The 19,838-nt window shown below is 39.4% G+C and overlaps 1 protein-coding gene across 2 annotated transcripts in view; it reads right to left on the minus strand.

The window, feature by feature from the left end:
* Positions 1 to 13,492, minus strand: part of PUX2 (plant UBX domain-containing protein 2) — a 74,707-nt gene extending 61,215 nt beyond the window's left edge. The window contains exon 1 of one of the 2 annotated variants that reach the window (XM_087672655.1): positions 12,207 to 13,487. In XM_087672655.1, coding sequence (XP_087528781.1) covers positions 12,207 to 13,403 — 1,197 coding nt within the window. In that variant the 5' untranslated portion in view covers positions 13,404 to 13,487. Of the gene's footprint in view, positions 1 to 12,206 lie in introns of both variants that reach the window. The other variant, XM_087672656.1, reaches the window with a different exon arrangement.
* Positions 13,493 to 19,838: the final 6,346 nt, after the last annotated feature.

The raw sequence follows: 19,838 nt of genomic DNA on the forward strand, positions 1-19,838 counted from the left end.
CCGAGTACAGTGTCTATAGGCCCCATTTCCAAAGTGATCAGGTTTACTTTTGCTTCAAAATTTTCAGCCAACTGTAAAGAAACCTATGGGCATATTTGTGTGCTGATTTCCTCTTCACCATTGGCCACTTGAACTCTAATGGGCTGCTGTAAATCTGTGGGAATACAATTCAACTTGTCCATGATGGACTTATTTACAAAACTATGAGTACTGCCACTGTCTATCAGAATGAACACTAGCTTTCCACATATGCTTCCCTTCATACAGAGTGTATTAGGGCTCTTAGATCCTGTCCAAGCATCCATAGAAATAGAACAATTAGTGGCAGAAAGTGGCTCATAACAAGTCCCACCTCGATCAAACGGAACACTTCCACCTGGATCAAAAGGAAAAGAGTCGGCTGGATCATAGAAATACTCTTGTCCAACTTCTTCCTCAAGATCTTCATTTTCAGCATTAAGTACAATTGCATTAGCTTCATCCATGTCATCTTCAAAATCCTCAAAAACTAACATACTCTAAAGCTTGGGTTTGACATTTTTATATACACACTTTGAGGCATGATCAGGTGTATACTTTTCCCTACACTTGAAACATAAGCCTTTCTCCACTCTTTCTTTATAAAGATCCATAGGAATTGATTTAGGATTCGTATTGGCTGAAATAGATTTAGGCTTGCTGTCCCCTTGTTTGAAGTCAACTCTTGGATTGTTTGCTGTCCTGAAATTACTTTGAGGTCTAAAAGCATTGAATGGAGGATAAGTCGGTACCCGTAAGCTCCCATTTGGCACATGATTGCTGCCATAAGTGTTACCAACTTGCCCCTGCTTAAAAACAGTCCTTGGCTGTCCAAAACCAGGCTGAAATGAAGTTTCTCTTCTATACTTTCTTCCATAGCGCTCCGCAAACTCAATAGCCTTAAAGAGGAAAGTAGGATTTTGTGCCATGACATCAGCTGATAAAGATGGCTCTAAACCATACATATACTTGTGGAGCTTAGCCTCATCACTGATGCTTTCCACATACATGGTTAGGTTGAGAAATTGGTTAGTGTACTCTCTTACACTTAGGCCTCTTTGTTCCAAACCATACCATCTCCGTGCCAATTTCTCTTTTTCAAGAGGGGAGACAAATACTTCAGCCATAAGTGCCTTGAAAGCTTTCCAATTCTCTACAAGTATGTTTTCTTTTTTTATATACCTCCACCAAGTATGGGCAAATCCCTCCAAATGCAAGGAAGCAAAATGAATCTTCATATCATCAGTTTTAGGAAATATGTCAAAGTAGGATTCCATCTTAGAGGTCCACTCCTCTAAATTAGATGGTGAAGATGATTGACCATTAAATTTAGCTAGAATAATCTTGTCCTTTAGCTCTCTTTTATGAAATGATTGCTGTCCCAAAATAGGCTGATCATGAATACCATGTATGAAACCCCCAAATTGAGACGGAAATCTCCCAACAGGTGGCTGAGAACCACTATGTAATTTTCCTGTTAGTAGAGAACCCCTAGAAATTTGAGTATTCAGCCCAAAAGCTTGAGAATTAGCTCCATTCAAATTGCCCAAATAGTCATCATGCCATTTGAAGCCTCTCCTACTTCATACTGGCTATTTGGGATGCCTCTTCTTCCAATAATCCCATGTCCATGACCATTTTAGTTAGATGCCTGAAGTGGGACTGAAGGCTCACTGTTTGAATAAGCTTTCTCCTTAGCTTCTTTTGATCCCATTTGCATTTGCATCCATTGGGAGAATTGTGCCATAAGTTGAGCGTTAGATTCCACCAACTTATCAATAGAAGCCTTTGTTTGAGTCGTTGAATCCACCAACTTCTCAATGAAAGACTTCGTTTGATCAGTAGACAAAACCATTTGCTCCATTCTTGATAATATGGCCTCATGTCGTTCCCTATGTCTTTGTTCATGGATGCACAAGGTATTATTTAGTATACTAACTTCCCCTTGTTGTTGAGGCTCTTCGGGGCTCTCTTAAGGTGTATTATCCAACATGGAATCCCTGATTTGCTGAGCATAATCTTCCTGGACCTTATTTTTACCCTTATGTCCTGCCATAAGAGTGTAGTCCTGCAGTACCCCCTGTCAGAAAAAGGGCTATAACTTTTGCTAGGGAACTCCGATTTCAAAACTTTTTAGTTCAAATCGAAGCCAAGAGCGCCCTCTTCGAGATGAGCTATAGCACGCTATAACAGATTTAGGACAGAAAATTCTGTAGCTCAATTTCTGAGTCTGAACTGTCCAGACCTACACCTTGTCTAAACCTGTAAGTGCCCTGTTTTGACCCTGTAACGCAAGATAGTAATCCCAAATGGTTACCAAACCCTGTAGAAGGCTGAATAGGACCTGTGGGTACCCTGTAATACCTGCACCTGTACTTCAGTAATGAAGGGTGTACTTGTAACCACTTGTAAACGCCCTGTAAATTCCCTGTTTTACCTTGTTTTGAACTTGTAGGTACTTGAGCCTTTGGAAAGTCTTCAGTCTTCAATTCTCCACTCGTTGTACCTATGTGAGGGATAAAATGGCATGACAGGCTCCCTACACGGGCTCCGAATCACCGGTAGGTGGGCAAAGTTCCTCCCGGGTCGGTTGGCTGCACCCCTTCTGGATCTTTGACAATAAGGGAGAGCCACCTCTATTTTGTCCCACTATCTTCCCCGGCATCCACCTTTTTCCTCGATGGGTATATCAACATGGCAATAGCTTACTAATCTAATCAATCAGCATGAGATGCATTTCTAAAATATTCATTCAGCCTTTTATGAGATGCAATTGAATGGAATCTTAAAAGTTTGGATAAGGGAAAGGTCTTACCAATGCAATTCAGTGACTCACTGATTGCTAGTACTTACCCTTTTACAATATTTCAGCTTGGGTAAAAGAATTCAGCCAATCAATGGATTAGAGAGAACAAATTCATCAATCAATAGATTCAATCAATTGGATTAAAGTGTTATGCTGGAAATTTCAGATTGAAGCCTCTAATTCATTGATTAGAACTAGTATGCATAGAGCAAGCATTGCATTACATGAAAGCAAAGATTGGCTGAAATTTGATGGATATTATTCAATTCTTTAATCTCTCAATCAAATGGATTAAGCTCAGCAATTGGATTAATGAGAGAGATTAAGAATTGAAGAAGAGTACCTTTGACATGGTTGATGATGACTTGATCAATCTTCATATGCTTGATAAAGTCTCCGGTGGTCCAATGTTGCCAAAATAATCCCCAAGGCTTGTGTATTCAGTGCTTAAGAACAACCTTGAAGCTTCAAATGCTTGAAATTGAAGTATTAAACCCGTTTCCCCCAAATTTTTGGCTCCATGGAAGCTCTTGAGCTTCATTCAATCTTTGACCATTCGTGCTTAATCCTTGCAATTTGTTGAAGAATCCTTACTGAAATGATCCCACAGGTTGAAAAGATGAAGAATCTTCAAGAAATTGTTGAAGAATAAGAGCTTGGACTGAAACTTTCATGGCTGCCATGGACTGTTCATCTAGGGTTTAGGGGAGGGCTGAAGAATCTTGAATAGAGTTCAATCCTTTAATTTCACTGATGGTTTTCACTTGCCAAAGATCAAGGAGAGTGCCAAGGGCTGGAGATGAAGTATCAAATGCAAGAAACAGGCTGGAATCAGCCCGAAAATTGCGCCGCAATTTTCGGAGCTGTTCCTGGCTCCATTGCTGAGCCAATCTAAAGCAAGTAAGTAGTCATCCTATAGGTATTGAAGCAAGGAAGCTATTCCAGTCGGTGCTTGGCCAAGAAAATCAAAGGTCTGAGAGATATGAGCACATCTTGCTGATGAACTTCCATGAAACCTGCAAGAAACTCCAAGAAAGAGGAAAGAGAACTCCCTCTTTTCAAAGTAACCACAGTTTGTTCCCAAACTAAGCCTGGTTAACTCTCCTTTACCCTAATTACCTCTAATTTTGCATGAAATTTTATGACGACTTGTCACTTTAACCATCCTCCGCCATATCTGATCTTGAATATCTCCAGATGTAGTCTCTTACTAACTGTAGATTTGCAGCACTCTACTAGTCACTGTCTTGTACCATTTTTGTCTGAAATTGATTTTGATAGAGGAAAATAGGACTAAAAATAGAAGAAAAAGAATGGATCCAAGACCAATGCTCTGATACCACTTGTCAGAGAGTGAACTAGGGAGAGAGAAAGAGAAGAGAGAAGACTGCAGAAGAGAGAAAGACTGCAAGAAGAGAGAGAAGAGTGACGAGGAGAGAGAAAGACTAGATTTGGAGAGAGAAAGACAAGAAAGAGAAAGAAGCCATAGAAGCTGTGAGCAAGATGGGAGAGAAGGACTGTAATTGTATTAATGTGTCAAAAAGATATGAAAAATTACATGTCCTCTCCTTTTATACTAATGTCAGTGTGACATGGTATAATATCAATATTATTTACATTAAATCCTTATTCCCAGCTTCTTACATAAACAGCCAGCAAATATTGACCACTGGGTCCGTAGGTCGATCAGAGTGCAAAAACAGCCAAGTAGATTTGTTCATGGAGTAAACTATGTGGCTAATTATGTCATGTTAACAGATTGTGATGAACCGTCATGCTTCCAGGAAGCAATGGATAAATAAGATAGTAAGAAATGGCAAAAAACAATGCTATCAGAGATGGAATCTCTCATGAAGAATGGCACTTGGGATTTGGAACTTTTGCCAAAAGAACAAAAAGTGCTACCCTGCAAATGGGTTTACAAAATGAAAGTCACTTCTGGTTCTTTGTCCAAGTACAAGGCACGCTTGGTTGCTAAAGGGTACAAGCAAGAACATGGAATTGATTTTGATGAAATCTTTTCTCCTGTAGTCAAAATGACTACTTTACGAACCATCTTGGGAAGCGGTTGCATCTGAGGACATGGAACTCATACAGATGGATGTAAAAAGCCTTTTTACATGGTGATCTGCATGAGAAAATCTATATGCAGCAGCCTGATGGTTTTGTTGCAAAGGGAAAATAGCACATGGTATGTAAACTCAACAAAAGTTTGTATGGGCTAAAGTAGGCACCACGCGAATAGTATCACAAATTTGATACATTCATGCAATCTCAGGGATTTCATAGTTCTCAAATTGATCACTGCTTATATACCAAAAAGGCAACAAATGGCAGCCTTATTCTCTTGGAATTGTATGTGTATGATATGCTAATTGCAGGCAAATATTCATGCCTTGGACTCCTTGAAGCAGAGTCTACACAATAGCTTTGATATGAAAGATCTTGGTGAGGCAAATCACATTCTTGACATGCGTATACTCCGAGACAGATCAAAGGGTCTTCTTTGTCTGTCACAGCAGGAGTATATTACCAAAGTTCTGCAACGTTTCAATATGGAGGGGGGAAAAGTTATCAGTGTACCATTGCCTCCATATGTGAAACTTAGTGCAGATGACAGCCCTACATCAGATGATGGGAAGACTGAAATGGCCAAGATACCCTATGCTTCAGTTGTTGGTAGCTAGATGTGTGCTATGGTTACTACACGTCCTGACATTGCATTTGCGGTGGGAGTGGTTAACAGATACATGGCATATCCTGGCAAAAAGCATTGGAAAGCAGTGAAGGATATCATAAGATACCTTAAGGGCACAAAGGATTTATGTATCTGCTTTGGTAAGCAGAAGTCATCTGTTGTTGGTTTCATGGATACAGACTATGCTGGCCATCCTGACTGCAGGAAATCTACTTCAGGATATGTGTTTATGTTTACAGGAGAAGCAATCTCTCGGATATCTAGGCTGCAAAAGTGTATTGCACTGTCTACTATAAAGGCAGAATATGTGGCTGCCACAGAGGCATGCAAAGAGACTTTATGGCTTTCACGTCTGGTGAGAGAGTTTGAGATTACAGAGATTTCTATCCTCCACTGTGACAGTCAGAGTGCTATCATGCTAGCACGGAATCCTGTCTTTCATGCAAAGACAAAGCATATACAAGTGAAGTATCACTTCATCAGGGATGTACTTGACAACAAAGGCATTGAGCTTGTCAAGGTACATATAGATGATAATCATGTAGACCTCACGAAGGGTCTCCCAGCCAAGCGGTTTGCTCATTGCCACCAGATGATGGGGGTTGGATAGTATATGTGTCTTTCAACTTTGTACATACATAGACTTAGCTGATTCTTTCCTCTACCTTCAGGCACGTTGTCTTTAGGTGGGTCGTTGGGAATAAAGGGTGACTATGCCTTTTATTGTGTCCGGATGTGAACGCACCCTTACACTTTGTACTTCATATATATTCAAAACCTAAAATGTGGTACATTCGTCATTATACCGAACACCCATTTTGTTGTGCTTACTCTCTCACTCTCTACTGCTCTCAACTCTTCGCATATGCACTCTCAGCTCAGCTCACGACAGACTCGTCCACAGATACTGCCTATGTAGTTTGGAGAAACTCAAGGCTCCTTATGAGAATACAACTCCTGTCAATCAAGTACATCTCATGCGGAAGTTGGTCGACTTGAAGCTTGATGAGTCCAAGCCTGCCTCACAGCATTTGAATACTTTCACTGGTATTTTGAGTTAGTTACAGGACGCAGGTTTGCCAGCTTTTGATCCTAAATTGAGGGCTATCTTCTTGCTTATGACCTTGTCCGATTCATAGGAACCATTGGTTGTGTCATTGGGCAATAACCCGAACTTGACATTTGATGGTATGCGTGGTTCTATTCTCAATGAAGAGATTAGACGCGAGGCAAGTGGGAAAAACATGGATCAGCCTACAATGTAAGAGGAAGAACTGAAAAAATATATAATGTTATAAATAAAAACAAAATTCGCAACAAAAGCAAGGAAAAACAGCAAGATGTAACTTGTTATCAATGTGGTCACAAAGGGCATACAAAGCCCGATTGCAAATACTTTAAAAAGGAACCAGAACGTAAGAAGCAGGCTAATGCAAAAGGCAAAAAGAATGACAAGGATGGCAGCTCTGTCCCTAAAGAGATAGAAAAAGCAAATGTAGTATCTAATGTTGTTATTGAGAAAATAGAAGATGATAAAGATGCCGATTTGCTGGTTGCATTTTTAGATCCACTTGCCATGACAGTGGAGGACATGTATATCACTAAAACAGATGTGATAGATGCTTTATTATCAGCTCATGATGGTTTGTCACAATCGTGGATTGTTGACAGCGGTGCTTCTTTTCATGTAACTCCATCTTTGGAGTATTTTTCTACTTATGCAAATGTAGAAGGTAATCTTGAAAAAGTCCACCTTGGCAACAATCATGCATGTGATATTGAAGGAATGGGCACCATACACGTGGCTCTAGAAAATGGTCAGGAATTGATTCTTCATGATGTTAAGTATGTACATGGCATCAAGAAGAGCTTGTTTTCTGTTAGGCAGCTAGACAACAAAGGGTACTTCACTACTTTTGGTGGTAGTATGAGGAAAATACAGAAAGGATCTATACTAGTCACTAGAGGTGGTAAAAAGGGGACTCTGTATTATCTCTATTGCAAGGCACTTCCCGGAAAGTTTATTGCAGTTGCTAAAGTACAGTCACACAAGGAGTTATGGCACAAGCATCTTGGACACATGAGCCAAAAGGGTTTGCAAGCACTCTTCACTTGAAAGAGTTGATGTGAAAAACTCAAAGCTTGACTTTTGTGATGATTGTGCTCTTGGTAAACATGTAAAGAGTCCATACTCTCATGGAGCCTCTAAGAAGGCATGTATCTTGGATTTAGTCCATTCTAATGTTTGCACCATGCCAATAAAAACTCATAGTGGTTTCCATTATTTTGTGCCTTTTATTGATGACCATTCTAGAAAGCTATGGGTCTACTTGCTTAAGCGAAAAAGTGAGGCATTGGATGCTTTTAAAAGATTTTATGCATTGGTTAATACTCAAAAGAGCCTAAAGTTAAAATGCATAAGAACAGATAATGGGGAAGAGTATGTATCTAAAGAATTCAATAAGTTTTGTGATGAAAATGGGATTAAACGAGAGCTTACAGCTCCTTACAATCCATCATCTAATGGTGTGGCTGAGCGAATGAATCGCACGTTATGTGAAAAGATTCGGTGCATGATATCCATAGCTAATCTCTCGCAATCATTTTGGAAAGAGACACTTAAAACCGGTTCTTTTCATGCTTAAATTTGATGTATTGTGTATGCTATGAGAAACTTATGCTATGAATATTAAGCATAGAAGAAGTTCACTCGATCATCATTTAGATTGCAGATATGTTGAATTGTAGATATGCCTTGCTTGGACACGCCAAAAGTTTCTATTTGGAAAAGTTTTTGTCATGAGCTAGGACTCACAAGCTTTCTTCCTATCAAATCTAAGCTTTCTTCCTATCAAATCTATGCTCAATTTGGAGTTCTATGTCAAAATTTATGTAAGTTTAGGTAAATTGGACTTGAAACAGGAAAACAAACAAGACAATAGCTTTTCGTGCAGACTTCTATGTCACATGTTTCGTCACGATTACTCACTCTTTCATTTTTGTGTTTCTGCCAAAATAAGCCGGATCATCATCAATTCTTGGCCAAAAAGTAAGCGACAACGTTTTGAGTGTTGTTCATATTTCTCGTTTATGTTAGACCGATTTATTCTCTCACACGTTTTGTCTATCTTGGGTTGCTTTATTCTTGTCTATGTTTCATCTATCTTGGGTCTCTTTCTTTTGGAGTATGTTTTTTGAACTAAACCTCTTTCCTTACAGTGTACCTTCTACATACGATTTGTTATGTTGTACTTTCGTCTTGTCGTTTCATACATGATGTGCATATTCTATGATTTTATATTGTATGTGTTTTCTCAACTAACTATATCGAATTCGATAATCATCAACAAATTTCCTTCTAGACAACGTTTAGTTTCTCACTTTCAAGGACAAGGTTTTGACATGCAAGAGATCTATTTGCCCTGTAAGTACCATCTCTCGTATCAAGTGATAGTGTACCTCTATGTGTTTTATTTTGGCATGATACATAGGATTCGTAGCCAGAACTACACTACTCATATTGTCACAATACAATGTGATTGAAACGTCTATCAACATACCCAAATATGTCAACAACTTTAACAACCAAGCAATCTCACAAGCTACTAATGCAACACCTTCCATTGAGAAGCTTGATTAAAACTTCTATTCCCCTCCCCCTCCAACACGACCGTCGGCTGGGGGGATAAGGGAAATAATAAAAAAAGGTGTAGTTAGATTGGAGAATATTACATTCTCTCCTCCTTGGATGAATTGAGATGTCCTCATCTTGAGACAAACTGGGGATATTGATGGTTGAGAGTGCTTTCATCTATCCAAGTGGCATCCTCTTCGGGATAATCTTTCCACTGGACAAGGCATTCTCTCAAGGTTCTGGATCTCAGTTGTCTCTCCCTAACATCTAAGATCCTTTTAAGCCTTAGTTCAAGGACTCCTTGACTAGGCATTACAACTTGTTGGTCATCAAGTACATGGTTAGGATCAGGTACATACTTCTTTAATAGGTTGATGCTTCATATGACCACTTAAGAGTCTTTGGCTGCGAATGCTATGTACATGTACCTGTTAATAGCAAAACCAAACTTGACATAAATCTCATAGAGGCATATTCATGGGTTGTGGAGATGAAGGTGAAATGGGCTATAGAGTTTGGGTTCCAAGCATGAAAAAGGTGCTACGTAGCCAGGATATGGTATTCAATGAGTCAAAGCTGCTGAAAAATGTCACATCTCATGACTTAGACAAAAAGAAAGTTAAATTTCAACATAATCAGTTACTTAAGCAGCCATCAGCCACTGAAAATTCAGCTCCTTTTGATGCTAATTATGACAATCAATGTATCATTATTGAGCCAAATGAAAATGGGCAACAGGGGAATGCTGAACATCAACTTGAGCACCAAAATCAGCATACTGAAAATGAATTACAGCGGCCTAAAATTGTATTACAGCAACCTGAACATGCAGTTCAGCAGCCAAACAATGAGGTCATTGACATTCCCTTGGATGTGGATCCATTACCTGATAACACTGATCATTGGGTAAGAAGGTCTACACGTGTCAGACGACCTATACAAAGATTTAATCCTTCTTTGGACTGCATTTTTGCTCACAGATGAAGGTGAGCCTCTTACGTTATCATGTGAATTAAAGAAAAAGTGGGAGCTAGCTATGTAAGAAGAAATGAAGTCATTGTATTAGAATGATACTTGGGATTTGGTTACATTGCCTAAGAATAGGAAAGCCATTCCTAACTAATGGGTCTATAAAATCAAATGTGTAGATGGCAAGCCCAAATACAAAGTCAAACTTGTGGCTAAGGGCTATACACAAAAGGAATGCATTGATTTTCAAGAAGTGTTTTCTCCTGTTGTCGAAATGACCACTCTTCAAGTGGTATTTGCCATTGTGGCATCTATGGATCTTGAACTTGATCAAATGGATGTTTGAACTGCATTTCTACATGGTGATCTGAAAGAAGAGCTATACATGAAACAGCCCAAAGGCTTTGTTATACAAGGAAAGGAGCATTTGGTGTGTAAGCTTAAGAGAATCTTGTATGGTTTGAAATAGATTCCTAGACAATGATATAAAAAGTTTGATGCCTTCATGCTCTCACATAGATTTAAAAGGAGCAATGCAGATCACTACTTATATATTAAGAAGGCTGATTATGGAAGCCTTATTATATTTGTGCTTTATGTGGATGATATGCTTATTGCTGATAAGCATAAAAGCCAGATTAATGCATTGAAAAAATAATTGAATTCAGTCTTTTCCATGAAGGATTTGGGTGCAGTTGAACATATTTTGAGCATGTGTGTCGCATGAGATAGAGAGCAACAGCTCTTATTTCTCTCACAAGAAAAGTACATCAACAAAGTACTTGATCGTTTTTCTATGGTTGATACTAAGCCTCTTGGTGTACCTTTTCCACCTTATCTTAAGCTTAGCAAAGCAGATTGTCAAAAAGATGATAAGGCAACCAATACTATGAAGGGTGTTCCTTACGCTTCAGCTTGTGGTTCACTCATGTATGCTATGGTTGCCATTAGACCTGACATTGCTTATGCAATGGGAGTTGTAAGTAGGTTAATGTCAAATCCTGGCAAAGCACATTGGGAAGCAGTGAAATGTATCTTACGGTACCTTAAGGGCACACAAAGAAAATGTATTTGCTATGGCAAGGGTACATTAGATCTGCAGGGGTATTGTGATGCAAACATGGCAGGTGACTTGGATACTTGCAAGTCTACTAGCGGGTACATCTTTACCATGACTGGTGGGGTGGTTTCTTGGTGCTCTAGATTGCAAAAAATAGTAGCACTCTCTACCACTGAGGCTGAATATATTTCAACCACTGAAGCTTCAAAAGAAGCAGTTTGGCTTAGTCGTTTGGTCAAGGATTTTGGGCTGCCCACCAAAACACCTGTACTTAGATGTGATAGCCAGAGCACTGTATGTCTAGCTAAGAATGCCATGTTTCATGCATGTACCAAACATCTTGATGTTCAATATCATTTTATCAGGCAAGTTCTGGATGATGGTCTAGTCACCTTGACTAAGATCAAATCACAGGATAACCCTGCATATGTTCTCACTAAAAGTCTAGCAAAGACTCCACATGAGCATTGCATCAGACTTATGGGAATTGGTTAAAGGTTCGCTTCGGACCTTTAAGTGGGAGGTTGTTGGGTGTAAAGGCCCTTTACGCGCTCTCCCGTGTATATATTACTTCACACATGTGAACTCACCCTAGTGGGTGCAAGTGTACTGTACCCTAAGTATAAATACATTCTTTTATTCTTTGTGTGTACCACACTGGTACACACCTATCCGTCGACTCACTCTCACTCTATCTCACTGTTCAACACGGTTCAGTATGCATCAATTTATGATCAGTTTGACATAAGCACTAGCCTCGGTTTTGAGATAAAAATTCTGATCAGTTTCGGCTCAGTTTTTGATCAGTTTGAGAACCATTTATGGTTACTTTTGGGATTAGTTTTTGCATTGATTGCTGGTCAAAAGGAGAGACGAAGACATTTCCTTATGGTTTGTTGGTTCATCTCAGCTCAGTTTTCATTTCCATGCCAAGACTTGTAAAAGCTCCAGCCAACTAGTCAAGATTAAGATACAAGCACAATAAGGAGCAAAAACAAGACAGTACAGACATTAAAAATACCTTTCTGTCCACCTTTCTCTGTATACTCTTTGTCTCCTTACTGTTCTCACCATTCTCCCCATTCTCTGAATTCTTAGCTGACCCAGGCACCTGCATGTGGATCTCTAGCTCAGCAATCACACAGTTCATGGCTTTGATTTGATGTGCAGATGGCAACTCCATGATAGCCCAAACCTCGTCTCCTTCAGTCTGTAGGCTGAATCCTACAGCCTCTAGCAATTCCACTCCACCAAGGGCCATTCCGATTGATTCGTGTATTTTAGGATTACTCAACCTAATTTTTCTAAACTTCTCTGTTTCTGGACTATTCGTGATGTTTCGCAGTATCCGAGACATGACACCCAGAGCATCGCTGGAAGGACCTCCAGACAGAAGGACTTCAAGTGCAGTCCTGACTTGTTCTTGCCCACTATCACCATCAGGTGGAATGTGGTCCATATTTTGTGATTCCTGATTCAGACACTCATCCACATGGGCATTGATTTCATTTTCAGATTTCCACCACTTGCCACACACAGGGCATTGGAACATCTGCAATTCTCCATGGTTCCTTCCAGAAGCTGTCGATGCAATGTGTGAACTAAATGGATCAAATGTGCTCGTCCTTTCGGGCCGCTCATCTCGAGCAGTGGTTACAACCTCAGGAAAAGCACCGCTAATACTTTGGTCTTGCAGGGCTTTAGAGATGCCTGGTTCATAAGACGCATCGACCATCTGCAAGTTCGGAGGCTCCACTGATGGAGGGGCTAGGTCCCCAGCGCCTGCAGGCCTGTTACTGTTCTCTTGGGGGGGACGTAGTTCCTCCTGGCGGAGAAAAGTCGTGCTCGCTGCAGCATCGCTGGGGGGGGCATAGCCGGGGTTCAGCAAGCTTGAAGCTTTATTGGTGCTCTCTTGCAAGGGTTTGCTGCTCTCCTCCAGAGGCAGGGGTCTGTCACTGCTAGAAGCCTGTGGCATTGGACCGCTAGCAGGCTTCTTGTCCTTATTGGGACCACCATAACCAGATCTCTCTCTGGCTCTCTCCCATCTTTCTTGCTGTGATCTTCTCCAATCCTCAGGCCCATTTGATCCTGAGCTGTTGATTTGGGCATTCCCCAATCGATGGCCTTCTCCTTTGAATCTGGCAGAGGGAGCGAATGGGTTATTGAGCTTCTTAACGAAGCCTTTGACCTTGTCCTTCACCTCGTCCATTTTCTCCATGACTGTCCCTTGAAATAAGACTGCTTAAGGAAGGAAAGGCCTACGTATACCTACGCCTAAGAACTCCCTATTTATCTTTTGCTACAGCCACGTCCTTGTTGTAAGGGGACCGACCTTGTGCTCAATTTTCCCACCTGATGCCTAAGTTTCTTTTCTTTCGAAAGCCACATGAGAAATTCCTAACAAACTTCATTGGTTGAATGCATAAAGTATTAATATAAGTTCTTCACAATCTTCCATGAACGTGAAACAAGAAATTCCCCACAAACCTTATTGGTTGAATACCTAAAGCATAGAAGTAAGTGTGGTCTTTTCTGAATGTGAAATTAGAAATTCCTCACAAACATTATTGGTCGAATACCTAAAGCATTAATAATAGTTCCTTCATAAGTGAGTGTGGTCTGTTCTGAATGTGAAATGAGATATTTCTCACAAATCTTATTGGTTGAATACAAATATAAGCTCTTCGCAATTGAGAAATTCCTTACAAACCTTAGTGGTTGAATACTTAAAGCATACAAGTCCTTCAAGAGTGACTCTCTCTCTCTCTCTCTCTCTCTCTCTCTCTCTCTCTCTACTAGTTAGCTTGGCTTGGCCCCCTAATCACACTTCGTGCCATTGGCATCAATGCTTTGCTCACTTTGCATTTGTTCAAGAAAAGGGCCCTTTGTTGAACCAGTGAAGAGGAACCCTCTAACATGCATTGTGCATCAAAAACCAATATATATATCAATAAAATATCGCATTATTTTAATTACACGAAGCACAACTTTGAGAACCAAACATATTTTCCCAAAAAAATTCAAATGTTTTTTAAAAACACATTTCTAACAATAAATTGTAGAAGAATTAAGGAATTATTTCATGTGTAACATATATAGATGGATTACAATTACAAAAAAGAAAAGGTTCACTCCAAAGTTACACACAAGTAAGATGTGGACTATTAAGCAAGTTTAATAACAACTACATGAAGCAAGAATAGGCATCTAAAAAAATCCTCTTTAGTAAATAATCATTGTTAGATAGAAGCATTCGTGACGTTGTGTAGTGGTAAAGCATGCATGCTTTCCTTGAATGGATGGTTGGCAACATTGGTCTTCCTTTTACCTGAAAGAACAACAAATCAATTATGAATTTACATAATTGAAAAATAAGCAAAAACGGAAATCAAATTGAAAATTTACCTACAATCACCTGAATTAGAGGTAGGTGCACGAATATCTCTTCCCTTGGTCACATTAACATCAAGGTGTAATTGATGCATCCTAATTAAGAATGAAAGATCTATGAACCTATTGTTAGAAGATACCATTAACCTTTTCTAGAGAGGGGGAATGTTAGAATGATGGGATGTACTCATATGAACATATACTTAGAGAATATCTAAGAAGACAATATCTTGATATTTAGGAGAACTGGATCGATAGATCTAGAACATGTGAAGGATACTTTAGTAAGAGAACATATCTTATCCACAACTTTATTGTGTGTGTGTGTGTGTGTGTGTGTGTGTGTGTGTGTGTGTGTGTGTGTGTGTGTGTGTGTGCTCTTAGCTAGTGCAATATAAGTGAGCAATACAAGCGTGTGATTCATTCTCCATCTTATTGTCTCATTGTACAGCAAGCTCATGATGGCCTAGCATCCTCCATCATCTACAACCTTAGAGCTGGCCCTAGGTTAATAGATTCTTGCATGCATCTTAGAAATCACCTCATCTAATTGTTGCATTGCTTAGTTTAGTGCACTCATGATAGGCTTCTTGTTGGACAAGCATTATCTGTATCTTGATTTTCTCACTCATTGAGTTTGCATCAAATTATTGAAAGATTTCTTCATCACAAAGTTGATTCTATATTAATAGCTTCAAGGAGGAGTTTCTATTAAGCGACAACAAGGTTTTTGCATCAACAAGAAAGTGCTTTTCATTGTGGAGATTCACAACAAAGATTTCATCCCAAGAAGGTTTACTTCAAAGAGTATTTCTACATCAAGTTTGAATATTTCATATCTATATTGGAGTAAAAAGTGGTAATATTCATTAGTTGTCGTGTAAGAAGAGCTTCACTAATATAATATTTGCACAAACATTGAAGTATATTATTGTGTTGGTAATATCATCGTATGTGATTGCTATCTCTTCGGTCTTGGTCAAATATACTATATTTGAGCAAGCATATATTTATCGTCTATTTATCGCGTGGAAGTAGGATCTAAACCCACCTTAAGGCCCACAAATCTTATCCTCATCCTTATCTTCTCTCCTCTCCACCTACTCTTATCCTCCTCATCTATCTTCTCACCTACCATATCATCATTTTAGCTCTCTCCTTTTATGCTCACCTACCTTGTCTTATTACTTTATTGAGAGAGAGAGAGATTCCTTATTGTAGAAGTCAATCTATTAAATATATTCTCACCTACTTCTTTATCTATCTATTTTCTAAATTTGGCTTAATCTCACTCCATCTTACCTACCTTCTTAAAGAAGAGGAGTTTCAACCATCATTATCTTTATCTTCTCCTCTCCTACATTCCTTCCCATTTCAGCATAATGCAACAAACAGTCAACTCAGCAAACTCACAAATCCTGCCACAAACAACAGTTAAATTGGCGCCATTTCTAACCTCCTATGCTTGTATGGATCAACTTGATCTAATGTAGCATCTGCATCAATAATAGAGCAAGCTCCTTTGACATCATCAACATGCCAACTCAATAACAATCATAATCTTCTACTTCAAGCTTCAGCTCCAGTCCATGGCATCAGTCCATGTCATCAACATAAGTGACTACCTAGAAGCATCCACAGCATCTCAATGCTCATTGCAAATTCATTAGCCATCTTAGCAATCAAAACAACATCTAACACAATTTCAGGGAATTATTAGAAGTTCTCCATCATCAATCTATACTTAGGCTGGGTTCATACGGAGGTGGCAACACTACAAACCATGATCAGCCTTCCACCTCGTTTGTGTGAACAATGAAGCCGGAGGTACAATGTGCTACGAGAAGGTAAAGAAACGTTTTTTCTTAGAGCCAAGGCTCTTTTAAGGGGGAGGGATCGATAGAAAGAGTGTGGGTCCAAGTGGAAAGAGGAGGGGAGTCTCAATCATTTGGGGGATGCCATGTCAAAAGCATGCCCCTTTGATATATCTCTACCATTGCTACTCGTCTAAACTCAGCCTTAACAGCATCATTAGTACTATTCTCGATAGTCAAAACAATAACAACAAACGACGTCTATACACAGCAAATCAGCATGTCACAATCGTCTAGTTTTTGCAGACCATCAATCCACATGCAATACCTTGCACACTCATCAACAACAATATATGGCACTAATTAGAAAGAGTAGCATGGGCAACCATCAATCAACTACTATTGACATGTCAGCATAGCCAAAATCTCCTAGTTCCTACTCTAGACTCGCAAAGGTGGCTCCACAAGCAATACTACAATGCTCGGCTTGGCAACATGAAAGACGGCTCCACTGCATGGGGAATCGTTGGTAGATCAGATTCCAATTCACATAGTATAATCAATGTCATCTATTGGTAGTCCTAGTCAATGCCTGATTCAATGTGAAAAGTGGCCCAATCATCAGCAACATTTGCAGTAGATTCAATGCTCCAAACCATCAAATCTAGTCGAGCGGCCTCATAGGCCCACTTGAGCTTCATGTCAATAGGCTTTCCTACTCCAAGCTTCACGGTGTGAAAAATACATAAGTGCATTGAAGCATAAAATCCAAGTCAACAACTTTTGTAGTGACTTCCAGTGAGCTCAGCATCATTAATGCGCACGGTCATCTCCACTCATCCAATTGGTCCACGTGCAATAGTTCAAATCGCAACAAATCAAATAGTGAGCACCAACAAGCTTGACTATAAGCCTCATGGATCAACCGCTACCTTCATGCCACATCATCAACATAGCTATCAATTAGTGGCATTTGTCACCATCATCAACACTCCATGCCAATTAACACTTCAACTGTGCTAGTCCATGGCATTTCATCATGGCCATAGTAGTCCAAATGGAGGTAGTTTCAGCTACAAATATACATTAACATGCTCCAATGCAATCATTGGTGTAGTTATTTAGTGTTTCCATGTGCAATAGGTGCAATCCATGTCAACTTATCAGTTGATCATCAACGTGATCCTCGTAATCAATGGGCCCACATTCACACCAAGGCCCTCCATCATTTAGCTAATCTGGAATCAAATCTTGTACTAACCATTGCTAATCATTCATCTTCTATTGGGTATATAGAATAAGAGCAACAAGAAGTACGATAAATATCTCTTTTTGGTAGCATCCGTTAAAGCACCATCTTCAACCTATGCACGGTAAGCACCCTCTTGACCTCACCTACCCCTTTTCACTTTTCACAATATTGAGGTCTTGAACCTTAATACCACCTACCCTTTTCATGATGATATTGAGAAAAATTTGGAATAGAGAGAGTACTTGTGATTGTTGATGAGGTTGTTGCCATGTGACATAGAATGATCAAATTTGGAAGGTTGTTAATGAGTACAGAAGTGTACTAAAGTATACTAATCAAAACAAAACATAATCTATTTTTTCCTATTGTCATTGTTAGAGTAAGCCTAGTACCAAGCTAGTGTTTTCAACTATTGTCAAAAATTGACATAGTATTAAGCACTCTTGAATTCTATAAGGAAATTTGTAATATAGTTTTTTAGTAGCAAGATGTGCTTTGCCTTTCAAAACTAAGTGCACCAAACTAAGTAAATTACGTCTATTCTTGCTTTCTGGCATTTATCTTGATATTTTAATGAGTGGTAGGCTTGACTGCATCCTACACTTTGGGGATGATGATTGTATGCGCCTCATTCTCCATGGGTGCATTGATCTTATCAAGCTCAATGTTCCTAGATATGCTGAAACTGCTAAATAATGAAGCTCCGTTGGGCTCTCTCCAATGTTCCATGCCCTCAACCTCCTCTTTCATGTGCTTGCCACTTATTTGGAGCACATGGTCATCCACTATCCATACCTTAAATACATCATTCCGAATGTCTAGAGCAAGCTAGAGTTCATCCATAGTCCTTGAAGGCCGACTAAAAGGACCTATCTCTCTCTCTCTCTCTCTCTCTCTCTCTCTCTCTCTCTCTCTCTCTCTCATATTCTCATTTTGTAATATCATAATGAGAGTGGCAGCAACCTCAACATGAGGGAGGATGAAGAAGCCATGGATTCTACCCCATAGTTGTACGCATAAAGCTGCTATTCATTTCCTATCTAGCACCATTGTTGTTGCTAGCATCCCCATCATCTTACTTTGCTAACCCACATGTATGCGTATAACTTGACATAGATGAATTAAAGAGACTTCCACGGTGTGACAAATACATGATTCCATTTGTATTTGTAATGTTCTATCTTTATAGCTACTTTTGATCTTGCTCATGATTTCTATATTCACTTCCAAGCTTCATTTGGCTTGTTCTTTTTTCATGTTAGTCTCCATACAATAGGTGCAATGATTGGCGTACACATCCCATTTTGTAGTTTCCTTGAGATTGCACCTTTGATCCGTTTCAAATCATTTGTAGGAGACCATGCAAGCCAACTAAATAGTAGTTGAATTGAGAAAAACCTTACTTTGGCCAATAGTATGGAGTCAACTGCTAGACGTAGGGCTTTGTCATAGTGGGCTACAAATGCTACACATAGCATATGGAATCCACAATGGACTCAAAAATCCAAACCAGAGCAAAAGACATCAAGCACTTTCTTGCCAATGCATCACAAACAAAGAAACATGCAAGATGTCATCCTTTACATCAAAACTAACCTAGGATGTGGGTCATATGTACAATTTAGTTTGAAAGGATGCCTCATGGGAGTGGTATTTTAATTCACCTTCACATGCATTCACAACCTCATGTGATGTATTTTAGACAGCCATATGCAAACATGCTAAATTGAGAATACATGGTTCAAGAAGAGCCAAATGGACAACTAGGAGAACAGTCTTTGGTAACCAAATGGGCGGACATTACCATATAAAAGAATAGTTGTGTAACAAATAGATGGGCACCAAATAGACAGCTAGTGTAGATGCATCGGGTTTCTATAATCATGGTAGTGATTGCTTGATAGGTGTTGCCAGCATAGGGCAAGACAATTCAGCTTAGCTATCCAAATAGCTTGGGCATACATGCCATGTGGCAATTGCAAGTCAATCCTAGACATCATGCTAATCAACACCAATATTCATTAAAAAAGAAGCTCATCTCCTAAGTTTTAACTAGAGATCACACATCTAGCAAATCCTTCTCTCCTTGGGGGGACAAAAATAGAAGTAATTTACAATAGCAAATCATGTATCATAGTCATCCACACATATAGTAGATAGTAGACCTACACTATCTACTCTAAGATGTAGGTAAAGC

Source organism: Lygodium microphyllum, chromosome 30, assembly GCF_053477565.2.
Source record: "Lygodium microphyllum isolate KBCC chromosome 30, Lygodium_microphyllum_v1.1.10, whole genome shotgun sequence".
NCBI classification, from domain to species: domain Eukaryota; kingdom Viridiplantae; phylum Streptophyta; class Polypodiopsida; order Schizaeales; family Lygodiaceae; genus Lygodium; species Lygodium microphyllum.